Source organism: Triplophysa dalaica, chromosome 12 (assembly GCF_015846415.1).
Source record: "Triplophysa dalaica isolate WHDGS20190420 chromosome 12, ASM1584641v1, whole genome shotgun sequence".
Lineage (NCBI taxonomy): Eukaryota > Metazoa > Chordata > Actinopteri > Cypriniformes > Nemacheilidae > Triplophysa > Triplophysa dalaica.
In genome coordinates this window covers 20,895,843-20,908,500 of record NC_079553.1, presented here as the reverse complement: position 1 = coordinate 20,908,500, position 12,658 = coordinate 20,895,843, and the positions used below count along the sequence as shown (strand labels likewise).

Genomic DNA, 12,658 nt, shown 5'->3' with positions numbered 1-12,658 from the left:
TGGGATATTTTCCACCACAAACGCAGACATAACGTCTGGATTTAATAACATTAAAACATTCATGTTACTATTTGTAGCATTAAAACATTACTGGGTGGTTTCCAGGACCAGGATTAAGCATAGTCCTAGACTAAAATGGCCCCTATAAACCAGATTAAGAAAAATCTGCTTTCTCTTCCGTGGTTATAAATAGGCTTAGACCAAGTCTAGTCCAGAATTTAAAAGGCTGATTTCCTGGAGGAAGTCTAGCGCAACTTCAGGAATAAATTGAGGCTTAAATTAAACCTTCCAGGAGGCAGGTTTAACTTCACATTAATATCAGTTGGAGGGCACATGGATAGCTTGGACTTTGTCAATGAAGATCAATGCTTGCCACCCGCCAGACAAGTTCTTGCAGACAGATTTGACCCATTGCAACATTTTGATTAAATACATTTTCAAGATGGTTTCCGCATGCATAAAGTAAATGCAGTGGATATTATTTCACTTTTAGAACCCAAAGAGGACAGCCTGTTCCAGTTTGTCTCCAGGTGCTCATAACTTTGAGGTTCTTGGCATTTGGCACCTTCCATCAAGAAACTGGGGATTTATGTGGTGTCAGTGAACCAGCAGTAAGTAAACTCATTCACGGAGTGTGCAGGGCCATTTGTCAATTAAGAGCACATTACATAAACTTCCCTGATGCCACAACCCAGGCTAACTACAAGGTACTATTCAATGAACATGTATATTTCCAAGAAGTCATAGGTTGCATAGATGGAAACCATACTGTATTCCCATTAAGAGTCCCTCTACTCCAGATGTTGAGGAATATAGGAACCCAAAGAATTGGTTTTTCCATAAATGTCCAAGGTGTATGCGCTTCCCAGTTACAGTTTTCAAACATTGTTGCACGTTGGAAAGGTGCAACTCACGATTCCCAAATTGCCCCTTTATGCTCTGTTTGAAAGAGGAGATCATAATGGAATATTGCTTAGTGGCAGTGGGGCTGCTCGGAAGGATTTTTTGTTTACATCAGAGGAGAGGATAGTAGAGAAACAAAACCAAAATCGAATTCCGATACTTAATGTACTGTAGGTGCATGTGAGCCATCATCTGAACTATCTAGATGGTCATCAACTGGTATGTTCTCCAAAGGCTGCTGGTTCTCCATTATTCCTGTCAGTTACTCATCCAAATACTGCTGGAATTACAGCACAGTCGTTGTCTCCAACTAACGCGTGTGTTGATTGTCGTGGTAAATAAAAATAAAAAGATTTTGGGTGAAGTGAATGTCACTGCTGTCTGTTTGATTACATGTGGTATTGCCTACATTTTGTAATTGAGAGCCAACCATAAGTACATACAAAGCTAGGTTAACAGGAATACAATTTAACAACATAGTGGACTATATCTGTGCTCAATCCTTCAGAAGATGAAGCAAAGACTACCAATAATGCAACACATGAGTAGTTTATTCTATAACAATGGAAATATATTGAAAATCCCATTTGTTTGTCCAACAGCTGAAGACACCTGTGGAGGAACCTTTCGTGGCTCCAGTGGAACCATCTCCAGTCCAGACTTTCAGAAGGATTATCAGAGCAGTGGGGAATGCACGTGGACCATCCTCGCCGATCCTGGAGACACCATCTCACTGGTGTTCATCGAGTTTCAGATGGACAGCAAGCTGGACTCTTTAGAAGTCGAGGGATCTGATCCACCAACGATATGGTGAGCATGATGGTACTTGATATAGCTCCATAATTGGCTGTTGCCCATGGCAACCCATTCATTACGCATTTCGACTGGTTTAATGTCTGTTTGAACTAAAATCTACTAGAAGATTTGTTTATGTTTATGTTTTTATTTCTTAATTCGAAAAGAAATGAAGGTTTTTGATGGAAACATTCCAGGATTTTTCTCCATTTAGTGGACTTCAATGGACTCCAAACGCTTGAAGGTCAAAATAACAGTTTCAGTGCAACTTCAAAGGGCTTTAAAAGATACCAGACGACGAATAAAGGTCTTATCTAGTGAAAGGATCGTTCATTTTTACAAGGAAATAAAAATGTATATGCTTTATAAATAGAAATGCTTTCCTTGCTCTGTTCTGCGATGCACATTCAAGACTTCACAAAATACGTAATAACGTAAGAAACAAATACATAAACATCTTGGATGACATAGGGGTGGGTAAATTATCATGAACATTTATTTTGAAAGTGAACTCCTTTAAGCGAGTTGAGATATGTTTTTGACCTCGATTTGACATTTGATCTGCCCAGAGAATCGCCTGTATTGATTGACGATTGGCTCGTTTTACTGGAAGGCGGGACTTCCTTTGCTGGAGTGGCCATATTGAGCTATGCATTTCTCCCCACGGCAGTGGCACATCTTGTTAGAATTAATATATTTGGTAAAGATGACTGCATGATGGTTTGTTCAGTTGTATTTCATCTGTATTTAACAACCCATGACCAGTGCATTGAAAGATTTCGAGAAAAAGCAAAATATCCAAGATATTGTTCAGTCAGCCCTGTGTGTTAGTTTAATTTTCTCACACAATGGTGTGTTAGTCAGAGAAAAGCGAGCTTTAGGTCTATTCCTCAAAAAACATTTAAAATTAATGAATGCCCTGATAAGTTGGATATATTCTTAATTTCACAGTGTGGAAATGGTTTTCGGATGACTATTCAAGCGAAGAGAATGTGTGATTTCTGTGTTCGATTGTCCAAAGAAACTACTCAAAAGGTGCAAAAACTTCCATCAGAGCTCTGAAATGACTTTGTGAGGTTGTGAGAATGGAGCGAAATGCAAAACATGTCTTTCAATACCGCCGGCATGACTCTGCAAATCCAGTGATTTCAGTTTTGTATTCTCCGTGGCTGTTGAGTATGAAAACTAACACTCCCCATTGTGCTCAACTGTTGAACTTGGAATGGCAGTCAAACACTCTGGCTCACTTCCAAAAATTTTGTGAGCTGCCTACGTAGGCGGCTTTTTAAGGTTACGTCGGCCTGTGTGGATGCAGAGTCCGTTTGGAAAGGTGGAAAACATAATTATTCTACCCTGATGTGTTCTTTGGCTAAATTCAAAGGCAATCCCAGAATGCATTGCGACAGGTTTTGTGTAAAATAATTGCGTATTTTTAGAAACACTTAGAAACAAAAAGCAAAATAGTTTATGAAATTAAATTGGGCTTCAGATATTTTTGTGATGTGGGTTTGTGCATATTATGTATTGTATTGTTTACTTTCGATGTGCTCTTTGTGTGAGAAATGCTAATTTGCTGCCTATGTAGAGCATTTTCAAGTAAGGTTTCAGTTCAAATGATTTCTGTAGGCAACTAGCTAGGGTCTGTGAATGCATGCTAAGCGTGTCACAATTACACAAGGATCACGATTGTGCGCGCACTATTCTGAAATGATTTTGACTTTGCTTGTTGCTTGCTCCATTGATTCGGTTAAGTCATTTCTGTAAGCGACATGACAAACGAAGCCAAGTTTTGCTTGGCCAGAATGAACTTCTCCTCTGTAATATCGTGCAAACAAACAAATCAATGGTTTCGCTGGAATGACCTTTATAGAAGTCTGCAATCCTTCCTGTGTATGTTAGAAAGGGCAAAAACAGCATCTTGTAAGTTACAAATCACTCCGAGAAAGGGGCAAACCCAAGCGATTTCTCACGCTCTGATGATGACGGGGTTGGCTGTAGTCGAAAAGGATATTTCCTTTATTAGTGTTTTGGTTGGAACATGCAACTCAACTTATATCAGACACCTGGGGCCACAATTTCCAGCATCGTGTTTTGGCTCGAGTGCTGATAGTAAGGCTTTGCGTTATCATATTTGGGTGTTGTGTGGCCAAATGCTGTGCTTTGTGAGGATTAGGAATCATTTAAAAGGTTAGTTCCCCAAAAATGAAAATTCTGTCATAATTCACTCACCCACATGTTGTTTCAAATCTGTGTAAAGTTCTCTGTTCTGTTGAAAACAAAAGAAGATATTTAGAATGATGTAGAAAACCAATCCTTTCTGTTGCACGTGGTAGTTTCGCTGCCTACTATGAAAGCCAATGGTAACCCAGAACTGTTAGATTACAAACATTCTTCCCAAAATCTCTTTTGTCTTCAGTGCGATAATAATAATAATTCATTACATTTATATAACGCTTTTTTGGACACTCAAAGCGCTTTACATGAAAGCGGGAATCTCCTCAACCACCACCAATGTGCAGCATCGACCTGGATGATGCGACGGGAGCCATATTGCGCCAGAACGCCCACCACACACCAGCTTATTGGTGGAAGGGGAGACAGAGTCACAAAGCCAATTATTACATATGAGGATGATATGATGTGTAGAGGTGAATGGGCGAATTTTGTCCAGGATGCCAGGGTTACACCCCTACTTTTTTCGTAGGACAGGGATTTTGACCACAGAGAATCAGAACCTCGCTTTAACGTCTCATCTGAAGGACGGTACTTTTTTGGCGGTATAGTGTCCCAGTCACTATACTGCGGGATTAGGACCCACATAGACCACAGGGTGAGCACCCCCTGCTAGTCTCACTAACACCTCTTCCAGCAGTAACCTTACTTTCGCAGCAGGTCTCCCGTCCAGGCACTGACCATGCTCACCGGGCAAACAGTCTTGGGCTGTAGGGTGATATAATCAAATGTATACAGGTTACTCATTTGTGCTGCGTTTCAAATGTATTCACATATGCAGTATTCTACCGAATAAACATATGAGCAATTTTAAATCATAAAAATGACACTAAGCGGCATGAACGTCTTGTGTTTGGCAGAGGAAAGTCACACACAGTTTTGGGTGAACCGTCCCTTTAAATCCCACCGCTCTTATGTGTTTCCTAATATTTCCACACAAGCCGGCGCGAGAGAAACAGCCGAACGGAGTCTTTTGTAACGGTTAACTCCTCCGAGCTTTAACACGCTGGCGATGATTGCAGCCGCCCTCTGCATACAAGATTTGTCCCACTTCCCTGCACCACATTGCCGAAAAATAAATAATGAATCGCGCACACGCAGATTATGTTGCATGGTGAGAGAGGTTGAAAGCAGCCGGTGGCAGGCATGTCGTCATTATTTTCTGATGGTTTCTTTGTGAGAACATTACTGTTTTTCTTTAACACCACTCGGATGTGAAGCACGGCAGAAATCGGTTATTTGATTTTTAAGGGGATTTAAAAAATGAGCCGCTTGCCAGATTTTCTTGAGCAGCAGCAGAGGTGGAAGCTTTGCTCTTTGATCACATTGATTGGTTTGGCAACAGTGTCACTGGAGTTGTGCTCTGATTTCTGTGGCGTTTGTTAAGACAAACATTAGTGCTGCTGCTCATGTATAGGGATTTGAACAAATGGTCAAGAAACGTCCTTTCATCCATCTCCAATATATCTAGTCATAAAGGAGTTTCTCTATTTATTAATCCACGTATCTATTTTTCCATTCTGTCGAATGTCTGTCTTTTAGTTTAACTGTCTGCCCATCTTTCTATATATTCTTCATCTTATTTAACTGCCTGTCTATTAGTTTAATCAGTTTAGTCAGTTTATACCTCCATTTATTTCTCCTTTCATCCAAGTATCTCTCTGTTCTATCATTTTATTCCTCCAAATGTCAACTGTGGAGTATATATTTGTCTGTCCTTCTTTCTGTCTGTCTGTCTATCTGTTCTTCTATTAATCCATAATTTAATCTATCTATTCTTTCATTAACTTGTCTGTCTGTCAGTTTGTCTCTTAATCCATCTGTTCTACCGTTTATATTTCTTTCTATTAGCTTCTCTGTCTTTCTGTCTGTCTATCTGTCTGTCTCTTCATCTAGTTATTCTTCGTTTATTCGTCTGTTTTCTTTATTTATTCATATGTCTATTTTTTTTATACCTCGATCTTCTGTCTGTCTGTCTGTCTGTCTGTCTGTTTATTCATCAGTCCATTCTCTCTTTATCTCTTATCTCTCTTATCTCTCTGATCTATCTATCTATCTATCCATCCATCCATCCATCCATCCATCCATCCATCCATTCTTCTGTTTTCCTAGTTCTCTGTCTGTTGCTTTCCCTTCATCTTTACATTTATCTGTGCTTCTGTTTATCTGTCTTTCTACCTGTTCATCCATCAATTCCTCCATTCATCCATCCATCTGTCTGTCTGTCTGTCTGTTCATCTATCCATCTATCTTTTCTACTATTCATCCATTAGGTTAAATGTATTGTACTGAACTGCACTGTTTTTGACACAAATGTGTTTTTTATTCACAGCATGTACATCAATATTTTTTTAAGAGAACCCCCTAAACGTATTATGTAATTAATACAAAAATCTGTCTTGTAGTTTATCCGTCCATGCATCAATCTATTCTTCCATTCATCTATCCATCTATCCGTTTGTTAGTCTGTCTGTTTATCTATCCATCAATCACCCGCAGCACAGCAGCGTACTTGCGACAAGTTTTGCATATGCAAGCACCACTCTTGCGAATCTAATTTCCTCTTCTTGTTTCCACACCTTTATTCCCTTTTTCCCTGAAAGAGAAATACAGCCTCTGTACCCTTATGTCATTCCTACCTGATTTATTAGTGACGTTTAATTAAAATCTCTGTGTGTCATGTTGTTTGTGCTGTGGGTCAGTGTACAGTAGACCAGATGTCTTCAGACTCAAACACACGCTGTATTAATTCAGCACTGCACATTATGTCTGTGTATAGTGATAATGTTATCAGAGCTCAGCTGGTGCTTACTGCGTAATTGGCCTTGATTCTCCCGCAGTCGTACAACTGACGGGGTTTAATGTTCACAACGGGCTGCCCTCCTCACCTTTAGGGCAGAATTTTTTAAAAGTACATGTTTGTGTTTGCACATAAAGAACTATATGGCATCAGTGCCAGAATCCATCTTGTTTGGTTAATGGTGTTTTCTAAGTCAAGCATCACTTTTAGATTTTCTAAGTATTAAATGTTGATGTGTCGACTTGTGCCGAGTAGTTTGTGCTGCAGAAATGATGCTTTAAATCATGCGGCTTGTTAAGCTATTATAAACCAAAACGCCTTGAAATAGTTGATAGAAAAAGGAAAATTCTGTCATCGTTTATATAATTTCCGATGAACATAAAGAAAAATATTTGGAGGAATGTTAGTCAATGAAGAATTGCAAAGAATTAAATGGTAGTCAAAGATGCCCATCAACTCTTTGTTTTCCCAAATTCCTCAAAATATCTCATTATGTGTTCAACAGAACAAAAAATTCTCCTACTATGCTTGTGGATTTGTCCAAGAACTGAAAATTGCTTACATTCATCCAGATATCTTTCTTTGTGTTTATTGGAACAAAGACATTTCTACAGGTTTGAAACGACCTGAGGGTGAGTAAATAATGACAGATTTTTCATTTTAAATTTAGGAATGGCCCCGAGACAGAGACCAGAATAAAGTTCACACAAAAACGTACCTCTCTGTCATTCCAAACCTGTATGATTCTCTTTCTTTTCCAGAGCAAAAAATAAGGATATTGTGAAGAACATTGGGAAGCAAATGACACTGGCCTTATCCACTTCCATCATACGGACATAAAACCACTGAAACATTTCTCATAACATCTTCATCAGAACAAAAAGTACAGATTTTGGTCTATGATGACAGGTCTTTATTATTGGGTGAACTATCCTTTTATCTCTTATTTGGCTCAAATGGAGGGCTGGATACAGGCATCGCTGTGGGTAGATGGAATCAAACCTCCGTTTTTTTCCAGGTCCGTTTTACAAAGGTACAAAATCTCTCGTTTGCCCTTTTCAACATGACAAACCTCAAACACTGTCTGAGACTCAGATATGAGGTGTTTTTCTTCAGAAAGAGATTTCGCTGGCGGAACTCGCTCGTCTAATTGCAGTTCTGTGTTGTGACTGACAGGTAGCAGGGCAGAGAGGTTTAAATCACCGCCATGAAAGGAGTCGATCTGGAAAAGTCTGCGAGTACTGGAATTGTTTAGCCTTGAGATAGTTGAGCGTTACCGCCATTGTCGATTAGATCAAAGTTACGAGTCCTTGAGTTTTATGCAGATGGAACAAAAGTTCTGTAAGCGGCTAACAGCAGATGGCTGTTTTCATGTCATACATCTCGATAAATGGCACGGTGATTTCTAAAGGTCACATTTTATAGCATGTTAACCCTCAGATACTTTCTCTTTAAGTACAGCTTTTCAGCGCCTTTACCCACCCGTGTACAAAGACATATTGTGGCTGTATCGTATTAATGCTATCAGATGATAAAGTGTATGATTTTCTTTTTCAATGCTATATTTAAAGGTATTGCTGTGGGTATATACTGACAGCAAATCAATACTCGTGTCATATATGAGCAGATGGTTTTGTAGGAGAAACCTGCTTATTGCAGCAAACATTTAGAGATGTTGCACAACACTTACAAAATCTTCACTGATTTATGCATTATTTATTTTCTACTTTATATTTATTCAGTCCCTCTCAGCAGATATGTTTAGCAGGTGTCAGTATTATTTTGTTCAGGAGACTCGGTTCTTGGATATGTTTCGTCAGTATTAGCCTAACCTCTCTCCTTATATTCCTTGGGAGGTATAAAAATAGACACACATGACTCAATTGTTGGCACAGTACAGGAGCTATACAATTAATGGGGATAGTGTAATGACGTGGTTTTGGGAGAATCTGATGAGAAAATGTTGAGCTCATTTAAAAAAATGGCACGTATACGTTTGTCGAGATCTTATCTGAAACTCTTAAGACAGATTTGGATATGCTGATTGAGACCCCAAGAAACCTAAGATCTGGAAAATAAGTTTGAGGGTAAAACTTGTTTAACTGTCTGGACTAAGCCGCTTATAACGAAAGAAATGCTACGTGGCCAAGTTTAAGCATTTTCCTAATTTATTTGCTACGTGAAATGTAACGTAATCTTGTCTTTTTCCATTTTAGTTTATAGGAGCTGTACTTGTCTGATTGGAAAACAACTGCATGGGGCTGATTTCGCGATGGCCACCAAGTGAAGTGATTTGCATTTAAAAGACTTTGATACGTAGTAAAAGTGGTTTGATCGGTCTGCGTCTCTCTCGCAGGTTGTCTGGAATTAATATTCCTGTGCCCATAGTCAGCAACAAGAACTGGTTACGACTGCATTTCACTACAGACAACAGTCATCGGCATAAAGGATTTAGTGCTCAATATCAAGGTAGGTTTCATATTGATATTAATCAATATATTGCATGATTCACATTGTTGTCCTTATTTACAGTAAGTCTCATAATTGTTTTATCATAATTTTTAATTAGTTTGAAGATTTGACCTGTTGGGTGAAGGTCATGAAAACAGAAAAAATACAGTATGTTTAACATAAAGAAAAAACATCATAAACAAAGAAAAGGGCATATAGTCTATATAACTTCAGCATGTTATTGACAGAAAAATTATTTTATTACATTTATATAATCTATATACATATATTATATTCATCTATTTTTATATATTTTTGTAATAATTTTATTAAAGTGATTCTGGTAAGATGTTAGTGATTTATTTCATAGTTATGGGACTTTGCATAACTGTATAGAAAAGGAAATCTTAGTGTTTTCACCTTTTTTAAATCATTGTATGTCATTGTATGTTTTATTTTTATGTTGCATTGTAAGATTGCTTTATTTTTATTGTTATTTTCGTTTTAATTTATTATTATAATTTTAGTTTATTTTTGAGGTAACATTTCCTTTTTTTATTTAGTTAATTTTTTTGGCCAATATTTGATTTGATTTCAATAAACAGAAACGTTTAGTAAACTAAAATAACCTTGTTAGGTGTCTAGCATATGTATATGAAAGTGAAAAAAAGTGAAAGTGAAAGTGAAAGTGACCAATTCGTCAGGTATGGTGACCCATACACAAAATGTGACCTCTGCATTTAACCCATCCAGTGATTAGTGAGCACACACACAGCAAGTGGTGAACACATGTACACCCGGAGCAGTGGGCAGCTATCGCTGCAGCGCCCGGGGAGCATGTAGGGGTTAGGTGCCTTGCTCAAGGGCACCGCAATCGTTACCCACCGGCCCTGAGGATCGAACCGGCAACCTTCTGGTCACGGGTCCGACTCTCTAACCATTGGGCTACGATTGCCCCTATATCTAGTACATAGTAACTGTTGGATCTCAGCTGTAAAGAGCATAATTCTGTTATATTTTGGTTTTCTTGAGCAGTGAAGCGATCTGGAGATTTCAAATCGAGGGGAGTAAAACTATTACCTGGAAAAGACAACACAAGTAAATTTTCAATAAGTAAGTGTGTCTTTGAAATGTAACTTGCACACATACACACCAAAATTGAATGGTTTTCTGAAATAAAAAGGGGTGGGTGATATGACCAAAATGCTGATTCACAGTAATGTTATATATCACAATAACTTTGTCGGAAAATCAATAGAAAAGTGGGTCACACACTCTATCAAATCATCATGTGGCAATGCTTCTTTTTCTTTTTTGAGTGCTTCAGTGTTTTAGTAACTTGACAAATGAAGTGCACTTCATCTCATTTGAATATTTTCCCTTCTCATTTGCAACTTGACTGACTCTAACCCAAATACAAAATTATGCACAACAAATGAACGATGAATCTGGCTTGAGTGCAAAACAGTTGAAATGAAAGACTCAAACTAACAAAAAAGGCACATAACGGGTTGAGTGAATATCCATCCGCACACAAGCAGAAGCCAGTCAAATTTAAGATACGCTCTCCAATTCTACACGCGTCACGCACGATTATAGCTGTTATTGATGTTGTTCTTACTGTATCAAAGCTATTTTCTTCTTCTCGCATTTGCGTCCAGTTAATTGTTTTAATATTCATCGCATGCTATTCCACCAGCCATGTTGCGTCTACGCCTTCAAAGCCCGTCATTTATAAAACACCAACAATATTTGTAATCCTCCCGCATGCCATGTAGCAAATGGATCAAAGAAAATTAGTGCGTCCATCCAAACCAAAATCAGCATTCTGATTAATGGGGCTTAGCCGAGCCGTGGGTCCCTCGCTCGTCGAATCCCCCCCCCCGGAAAAGAATGTAAAACCCTTCAAGCATGCGGCTGCCCTTCATAGGGCGCACAGGTGGTTGGATTTCTTTCCAACCGAGTTTTAATTACTCGACTGAGACGTCCGTGCAGCCCAACGGCCCATCGGGGAGAGACGGACCTGGGCCGTGCGTTCCACCAAAGCCAGTGGCAGATGCCGATCGCTATCTATGGAAATGATTTGTACACACCGAGCTCTTTTTTATGGCTTTGCGTGCCCGCTGTCGTAATGAAGCGGCGAACCCAATGATTCATTTTGCTTCAACAATGTAGCACTCCAAACACTTAATTACAACCAGATAGAATTTTTATTAGCCTCTATTTCACAGTGCCTGCATCACAGATTTGGAAATATGAATTATGGGGGAATTATCGGGACTTAGTCAGGGCTCCTGTACACTGCCAAACACCTCTTTGTAAATGCTCGCCTTAAATTACCAGCATAACAGCATCTCCTTTTAGTCATTATTTCGCTCTAACACCTATTTATGGACGGGATATTGGGCCAGCTTGTTCCTTTGAGTGACTATGAAAACTGGAGATCTGTTAGCAGGGGTGTAAAGAATGTGTTATGTAAAGCATGATTACAGATAATGGAACGCTGGATGCTGGTTTCAGGTTGGCTTAGGTCTTCATATGCTCTCTCTTCTCCTGTAGTGAATGAGGGTATGGTCAAACAGGTCTCCAACTTCTGCCCAGATCCTGGGGAACCGGAGAATGGCAAGCGCATCGGCGCTGATTTCAGGTACGGCCTCTCGCTGTCTTGTTACTTCTATGCTGCACTTTTTCAGCATGTTTCTATGATTGAAAGAATTATTTATTTCATTATAATGAGGTAAATTAAGTGAGTGTTATATAATCGCATTCCTGTAGCTCAAAGGTTTGAGCATGGCGCTAGCAACGCCAAGGTCATGGGTTCCATCCCAGGGATTGCACATAATTACAAACAAGTTGCTTTGTATAGAAGTGTATGCCAAATGCATAAATTTCAATATTTAGTTTCAGGGGTGTTGCAATATACCGTTGTTGACAATAACTGTGATATTAATAACTGTGATAATACAGGACTTCACATACAGGATGGTAATAAAATATATTCACTGACAGTATCTGGTTGACATTTGAACATTTCATAGTTTACAATTGTTACATTTTTATGCATCAAGAGTCACAATGGTTACAGTCGCTCTCTTTTCCATCTTAACTTTGTATTTTGTTTGTGATTCATCGGTGTAAAAGAGAGGAACACAAAATAAAAGATTGTTTTCTGACATACATTGTAATGTACTGTCAACTATTCAAGATTATAGGTTAAGCAGTTTCAGCTTGTTTTTATAAGTTACATCATATGACCACTGGCAAAAATGTGCAAGATTTGCAAAATAGTAAGATGACTGTTTGGTATTAAATAATTTAAGGCAGCAAAGAATGTTTTCAGTGTAACATAATTGGTCATCATTGTATAGAGACCTAATTTCACATCCCACTTTTCTTGTGTTTTATAACCTCACTTTAGCAAGAGACTCTTTACATAAACCTTCAGTAAGTGTAAACGCAACTAAACCATTTTTATAT

At 38.6% G+C, this 12,658-nt stretch overlaps 1 protein-coding gene across 1 annotated transcript in view; it reads left to right on the top strand.

Annotated features, from left to right (window-relative positions):
* The window catches only part of csmd3a (CUB and Sushi multiple domains 3a), a 227,882-nt gene that overhangs the window by 52,989 nt on the left and 162,235 nt on the right, over positions 1 to 12,658 (top strand). The window contains exons 5-8 of the mRNA XM_056762084.1: positions 1,506 to 1,713; positions 9,087 to 9,199; positions 10,217 to 10,294; positions 11,741 to 11,828. Coding sequence (XP_056618062.1) covers positions 1,506 to 1,713; positions 9,087 to 9,199; positions 10,217 to 10,294; positions 11,741 to 11,828 — 487 coding nt within the window. The remainder of the gene's footprint in view (positions 1 to 1,505; positions 1,714 to 9,086; positions 9,200 to 10,216; positions 10,295 to 11,740; positions 11,829 to 12,658) is intronic.